General features: G+C 35.4%; 1 protein-coding gene across 1 annotated transcript in view; it reads left to right on the top strand.

Moving 5' to 3' along the window:
* LOC107699904 (cell adhesion molecule 1-like) overlaps positions 1-8,180 on the top strand; it is a 214,404-nt gene that overhangs the window by 146,257 nt on the left and 59,967 nt on the right. The window contains exons 3-4 of the mRNA XM_016501352.1: positions 5,356-5,508; positions 7,813-7,950. Of these exons, the coding sequence (XP_016356838.1) occupies positions 5,356-5,508; positions 7,813-7,950 (291 nt within the window). The remainder of the gene's footprint in view (positions 1-5,355; positions 5,509-7,812; positions 7,951-8,180) is intronic.

The raw sequence follows: 8,180 nt of genomic DNA, 5'->3' as shown, positions 1-8,180 counted from the left end.
CCTTTATGGGCTTTGCAGCTTTAATTGTGCTTATTTAGATGTTTTTGACAATGTCACAAAATCTTGTCCAAAAACAATGTGGTATTTACAGTACATTCCTTTCCGAAAACGGGTAAAATATTGTCTTGAAGACAACAGAAGGGCTCATATGTGGCCATATACCCTCATTACAGACAATATGTTCTACCCATTGTATTTTAATCAATATAGGAAGGTATGCTGTTTTGCAAGACAATCCAATTTGTATTTGTTTCATCTAACATGCTACATGTTATTTCCTGTGCCCCTTCTCTTTTCATTCTCCAATCTGTGTGTCAATTTGAGATAGCAGGCTAGGACAGCTGAAGAGCATCTCAAGCCAGCTGAGACACAGAACAATCAGATTCACTCAATGTCAACCTCTTACGGACTCTGATGCTTTAGAATTTATAATGCGCACTAATGAGCCCTGTACATGTGCAGGTTTGCTTTGCAGAGATGTATATCCTTCATATTCTCCCAGACTTCTGCAGCACTTCTACAGATGTACTGTACTGATGTAGAGAAATTACAGTCCTCTGGCATTACCTTAAGTCTGAAGTCATAGATCTGTTTGATGCATAGTGCATAAACTCCCCCTATCAATTGCAATCCAGTCCGAGCACTAAGAAATTCAGGCCTTTCATTCCCTGCCCACCATCTTTCTGCTCAAAACAAGCTGGCCTCATCATTATTCTTAGGAAAGAGACTTACAAATGCTTCCCAGGTTCAGGGTTGGGATTAAGAGGAGGTTCTTAAAATGCACCATCAAAGGTCTTAAACTTCTGATGGAGTTGCTCAATTAGAGCTTTGACTTTTTGAACTTTGAGCATGATTTTTGAGTTTGCTCATTTAAATGAAGCTCTCCAGAACTTCATGATATAGTATTATATAGTTCTGATCTTTGAATCTGATTGGCAGAGTGGAGTTCCAAAAGTTCTTCTATTCAATATTTAACTGTACTTAAAAATATTATTTATTTTGAAACAATTTTCACTCATAAATTATTACAATGACACAGCAAGTAAAACATTGAATTAAACGTGAAATCTTGAAGTATAGACTTAAATAGTATTTTCTTGTAAAACATTATCTAATAATATTTGTTTTATCGAAAAATCATTTTTACAGTGTTTGTGACTTTCCAGACCAGAGTATGTGAGCGGTACAGAGTGAAAAACTTTTATTTTGATTTCGCTAGGAACTATTTTAGTGGACTTGTCTATTTTCCAAACTAAATTTCATCTGAAACATTTTTTATATGAACTTTTTTGTAAATTAAAGCATTTAGTAAACTATTTTAGGGGGCTTATATGGTGCTTAAAAATCTAAATAAATAAAAAATTGATTATAAAAATATTTTTCAACTATTATACAAGTATTTCAAATATTTTAAATTTGATTCATGGATTTTTTTTAAAAATCTACATAACATGCTGAAAGGTAAAATGATATAATTGTACTATAAATTTGCATTATAAAGAGTGTAAAGGGGATATGGTAATAGAAAATGACATTTAAATGCAAATGCAGTTTATCAGGGGAAATGCAAAAGTTTTGCAAAACACAAAGCATTGAAATATACAGAGTGAAACTGACAGGGCTACCTATAGGCAGAGCGGGCAATTGGCTAGGGCCTCGGGCTTTGAGGCGGGGCCTCCATAACCGTAACATCCAGAGTTGCCAAGTTCGCTTATAATATGAGACTTTGGGCGGCTTCTTTTTTTTATTTTTTTATTTTTTTGTTAAGTTGCGTGAAAAAATCCTGGGTCGTGGGTTGCGGTTTTTGGGCTTATTTTAAAAAATAGGGTTGCCTGTAAGGAAAATCTGACAAGCAACTTAGTTTCTTTACATTTATTTTCACCGTATTCTCCAGTGCATTGAATGAAACGCTGTCTGCTCATAGTTAATAGGCAATCAGTGCAATAATAAATGTAAAAGGTAATTTTTTTTTTATTTTGAATTTTTTTTTTTTTATAATGTATTAATTATCACGGGCTATAATAAAAAACAAGTAGGCCTGTACTAATACTAACCATATATACATTTGGTTCGAATATATTTTATTAGGCTATAAATATGTGGCTGTTACAGCTCCCCCTTAAATATCTTGTCTTTTTCTCCTTTTCCATCTCTTCAATCCCATTCTGCTCTCAGGTGATTGGAGATGAGTGGATAGTGTGTGCCTCCAGCTTTGTTGCAGTTTGCTGATTTTTGTAAAATAACTGTTTTTTTTTTGTTTTTTTTGCTTTTCAAATTAAAAAGTGGTTTCAGTTATATTGCAGGCTCATTTATTGGTAATAAATAATTGATGATAAATAATATTGATGATAATAATCAAATAATATTGGGCATGTTTTTGTTTCAAGGCTGTTTCAAAGTGGGTCCCGCCTTTTGAATGTTTGCCATAATGAACACATCATTCAAGTGATGTGATCATTAAAGATAATTTTACTGACTCGGATATTTGAATCTCTAGCAACCGGAAGCTGGAGATTACAGTTTATAAATCTAAAAAAATCGATATCTTTCTTACACTAATGCATCATTTCGCTTCAGAAGGCCTTTATTAACACCCCGGAGTCGTGAGGAGCAGTTTTATGATGGATGGATGGATGCAGTTTTATAGGCTTCAAAAACAGGGGCACCATTCACTGCCATTATACAGCTTGGAAGAGCCAGGACATTTTTAAATATAACTGTGATTGTGTTCGTCTGAAAGAGGAAGGTCAGAAATACGCCTAGGATGCCCTGAGGGTGAGTAAATCATGAGCTAATTTTCATTTTTGGGTGAACTATCCCTTTAAGTTAGCTGGCTGTGTAGTCTGTTAGTTCACCTCACCTCCCAAGTCTTAGTCTTTACAGGAAACAGAAATGATTAGTTCATCTCCCAAGTCTTTGGGTTCGAGTCGTTTGTTCAACACGTCACAGCCCCATATGCATAAGACTATGCAGTCTGTACCAGAAAGAGAAATGTTTAGTTCACCTCCCAACTCTTCCTGTGCATCCGAAATCATGTACTGTCTGAGTAGGTACTACATTTTAATTTTAACGAGCAACCTTTTAAACTATAGCCTACTTCACTGCACAGTTTCTGCAGCGTAACCCCAGGTATGTATCGCCACATTCTCGCGTTATGATAGGGTGACCATACGTGCCATTTTCCCAGGACGCATCCTGGCAAGGATTTCTATATTGCCTAAAATATCTAGGTTTTGGCTTTGTTTGCGTGTGCAGACCGATCGGTGTATGACATCAAAATACCATACAGACGGTTCCTTATGCTTTCAAAATGCTCTCGAGGTATTTTGATGTCATACACCGATCGCTCTGCACACGCAAACAAAGCCAAAACCTAGATATTTTAGGCAATATAGAAATCCTGGCCAGGACGCGTCCTGGGAAAATGGCACGTATGGTCACCCTACGTTATGAAGAATAAAGAAGGGAGAAGTTAATCTTCCGAAATGAAGCAGCAATATCTTCTCAGGTAAAAGTTATTAGAACCGTGTCTAGGGACAAGCTGGCCATCACACTGCTCTGACTTTATCAGCCCGTTTGTATCCTATTATTTGATTCGCTCTTCTCGCTTATGACAGAACAGCTAACGTTAATCAATCACGATGATCTTGTCTTCGGAAAAGATTATTTTATTCGCTTATGTCAGAAACAGCGAATCTCTTTAAAAACGGACTGTTGTTTCCACTACATTGCATTGTTATATTTCGTAAAAGTTTTACCCGCCAACTGGCGACTGACACTGTTACATGGACTCACCAACGCTGATTTTTACTCGCATTTGGCGCTTGGCGAGTGTTAATTTTAGGCCCTGTGCACGTACAATGAATGACATCGTGTCGGGAGCTGACTAGCAAAACAGCTACAAAAGTAAAAGCAAAGGAGTTTGTATTCAAAGTCAAAAAGCAAACACAAATTTTTTGTTCATGTTTCAAAAGAATAATAAAATAGGGGCCTCATATGTCTGTATCTTCTAAATTCTGCTGATGATTGCATTACTGCTCTAACATAACACTTAATTTAAGTTTCAACTAACTAGAAATGAACTTATTTTCTGCTTAGTAGTGATAGTCTCTTTCACTTCCACTTGATTTGTGCATATAGTGCATATTTAAGGTAACAATGCAATACATCATATCATATTAATAATAATAATAATTTATTATTGATAATAATATGACAATATCTGTAATCAATATTGATTAAATGGGAGGGGGAAATCCTGCCCATACCCAGCTAGGAAAGAAATTATAAAAACACTGTTCATTTACTGAAGTGGTGTTCAGGTACTGTGAATAAATTACTGATCAAATTACTACAAAATAATAATAATAATATGTCGGCTATAATAACATCCTCAACAAAGGAAAAAGAGATTACCTTAGATAAAGTTTGATTAATATGTATGTATGTATGTGTGTGTATGTGTATGTATGTATGTGTGTATATGTGTATATGTGTATATGTATGTGTGTATGTGTATATATATATATATATATATATATATATAAGTACCGGTCAAAAGTTTGGACACATTACTATTTTTAATGTTTTTGAAAGAAGTCTCTTTTGCTCATCAAGCCTGCATTTATTTGATCAAAAATACAGTAATATTCAGCAAGGATGTATTAAATTGATTTTAAAAAGTGATAGTAAAGAGAGACTTATATTGTTATAAAATATATATATATTTTTTTTTTAACAACTTCTTAATCATCATGAAATCCTGAAAAAAAGTATCACCGGTTATAAAATAAATATTAAGCAGCACAACTGTTTCTAACATTGATGATTTCTGAAGACTGGAGTAATGAATGATGAAAATTCAGCTTTGCATTACAGAAATAGATTATATTTTAAAGTATAGTAAAATAGAAAACCATTATTTTAAAATGTAATAATATTTCACAATATTTTCACAAAAGTATGTTTCTGTATTTTTGATCAAATAAATGCAGCCTTGATGAGCATAAGAGACTTCTTTCAAAAACATTAAAAATAGTAATGTCCAAACTTTAGTACTTTAGTACTGTATAAAAGAATACTAAAATATACTAAAATAAAATGAAATGTTGTATAAATAAAAAGGTATTTAATCATATTTTTTTATTGGGGGTGGGGGCCTCCCACATGAATTTTGCCTAGGGCCTCCAGATGTCCAGAGTGAACTCTGGGTACAGAGTTAAAAAGCTTAACAAACTGGCCAAATATCATCTGAAACATTTCTCTATGTGAACTTCTTGTTTATTGAGCTATAGTTTTATCACACTCACGATTTGTCTACTCCACGTCTGTATGCCTCACTCTTTGTTTTCTCAGCCTTGAAGGACAGTCGGTTTCAGCTGGTTAACTTCTCAGACAACGAGCTGCTGGTGTCGTTGTCCAACGTGTCACTCTCGGATGAGGGACGGTACGTGTGCCAGCTCTACACGGATCCCCCGCAAGAAGCCTATGCAGACATCACTGTGCTGGGTATGACGTCTACCTTCAGAATGCTAAAATCCTGATTATCGATTTACCTCATTGATTCCTTCACTCAATTGAACTTGTCTAATTGAATCTCACCATGACACAATATCAACCAATTACTCTCATGCCGTTTCCAATAACACAAGCCAAACAAAAAGGAACAGATGTTGAGCTATTGATATTGGTAGATCGCTTTTGGCAGGCGTATTGACTGAATTCCTCTTAGATGTTGAAAAGGCTACATCGAGCGATTCGGGAGTTAGTTTTGTGTGCCTCTTGCATTGAATGACACTAACATTAGAGGTTTATTATGCAGCATATTTGGAAATCCTGGAGAGCTGGATGGAATTGAGTGCTCTCTAAAGTAGCATGAGCTTTATGAGGATATGCGTTCCTTCACAGCATGAACCCTTAACCACTGGACATGAAAGCGTGAAGCAAGATATTAGAAAAAGAGCCCTCAAATGGCAGCTCTCGTTGCGACAGATGCTTTAGTGCCATCAGCAAAGAACCACATGAGTTAATGTGCTATGAAAAAGTGAAACATGAGTAAAACGGCTTGTCCAAATACACAGTGAGACCATCAAAACATAGAAATGCTACTGTATGTACCTCTGAATGTTTCAGAGATTTCTAAAACAGTTTGGAGTGTTGCTAATCTAGCCCTGCTGCCTAATTGAGCTGAGGAAGCCTGTCTAAAACCCAAAATACCCAAACACCCTCTAAAACCAACTCAGACCAGCTTGACCTAGATTAAGATGGTATTCAGCTGGCTAGTTGTTTTTATCCTGACCAGTTAAAATGTGCCCCAAAACCCACTAAAACAGCCAAAAGACCAGCTTGACCAATGGTCATTATGCTGCTGAAGAAAACCTGCTTAAACCAGCTGTAGATAGTTCTTTGCTGGTTTATGATGGTCTTCAGCAGGTTTAGCATGGTGACTAGCTATTTTTTCATCCTAACCAACTGGAATGTGCCCAAACCCCTCTACAATGTAGATACACATGCCAAAAATTTGCAGTAATTAACAATTAATGTTAGAAGTATCTGATGCTCAACAAGAATGCATTTCTTTGTTTAAAAACAATTTTGTGAAATATTATTACATTTTAAAATAACAGTAGTGCTGCTTATACATATTTTTATGGAACCTGCGAATCTTTTTTCATCCTAACCTAACTGGAATGTGCCCAAACCCCTCTACAATGTAGATACACATGCCAAAAATTTGCAGTAATTAACAATTAATGTTAGAAGTATCTGATGCTCAACAAGAATGCATTTCTTTGTTTAAAAACAATTTTGTGAAATATTATTACATTTTAAAATAACAGTAGTGCTGCTTATACATATTTTTATGGAACCTGTGAATCTTTTTTTTTTTTTTAGATTCTTTGAATAGAAAATTCAAAAGAACAACATTTATTCAAAATAAAATTCTTTTGGAACATTATGAATGAATAAAAGCGTTAATTTCTTACCCCACGATTTTGAATATGTATCATGGTTTTCACAAAATATTAAGAAAAAATGTTTCTTAAGCTGCAAAGCAGCATATTAGAATGATTTCTGAAGGATTTCTCAAGGACAGTGAAGACTGGAGTAATGATGCAGAAAATTCAGCTTTGGTATCTCAGGAATAAATTACTACTTTTTTTTTTTTACTGCATTTATGTGGTCATTGGTGAGAATGAGACTTCTTTTCAAAAACGTAAAAAAAATTTCAGAAAATTCAGCTTTGGTATCTCAGGAATAAATTACTACTTTTTTTTTTTACTGCATTTATGTGGTCATTGGTGAGAATGAGACTTCTTTTCAAAAACGTAAAAAAAATTAACATTTAAAAATGTACATTTTATATATTTATATATTTGTGTAGCACTTTTTTACAACACGTATTGTTCCAAAGAGCCCCATTGCGGAATCCACAGGCGACAATGACAACCCCTTAACATGGTTAGGTGGTTGAGGTAGAAACCTTGCGAGGACCCAAGGAAGTCTTGCTGGTTTAGCTTGTTAAAATGCCTGGTGGGGACACCAGCACACCAGCAATCAATGCTGGAAACCAGCATCCAAACCAAAACATAGACTATAGGGTATTTTCAGATAGAATGATGAGGGGAAAAAAAAAAAAAAATTATCTCAAAAACAACACTTTTTACACTGTGTGCGCTTTATTACTGAATTGAAGTTCTCGATAGTCATCAGCAGATCTTAGTAAAACAGCGAGCACACAGATAAAAAACATTGATCCAACGCTGAAGAGCTGTCGCACCATCTCTAATCCTGCCGTTGATCTTCTGCCAGTTCCACCAGGCAACCCAATCTTAGAGTCCCGCGAGGAAATCGTGAGTGAGGGGAATGAGACCGAGATAACCTGCACCGCCATGGGCAGCAAACCTGCTTCCACCATCAAATGGATGAAAGGAGACCAACCACTGCAAGGTCTGACTCAGATCCAAGGAAGATTGTTCAGATAAGTCTGCTGTGATTACTGATGTCTCTGATCTGCACACAACACACCACGGTCTAGATTCTGACTTTGTAATGACTTTTAATTAAGCCTTCAAAAGGTGTATCCAGTGAATTGACAAGAAGATCACAACACGCAGGTCTCTGAAAGAGGATTTTTGGTGCTTTCAGTCAAGCTTAAATAAGTAGCTTTGAATAAACTC

This window comes from Sinocyclocheilus anshuiensis, unplaced genomic scaffold, assembly GCF_001515605.1.
Source record: "Sinocyclocheilus anshuiensis isolate Anshui unplaced genomic scaffold, SAMN03320099.WGS_v1.1 scaffold891, whole genome shotgun sequence".
Lineage (NCBI taxonomy): Eukaryota > Metazoa > Chordata > Actinopteri > Cypriniformes > Cyprinidae > Sinocyclocheilus > Sinocyclocheilus anshuiensis.
This window is presented reverse-complemented; position numbering and strand designations above follow the sequence as displayed.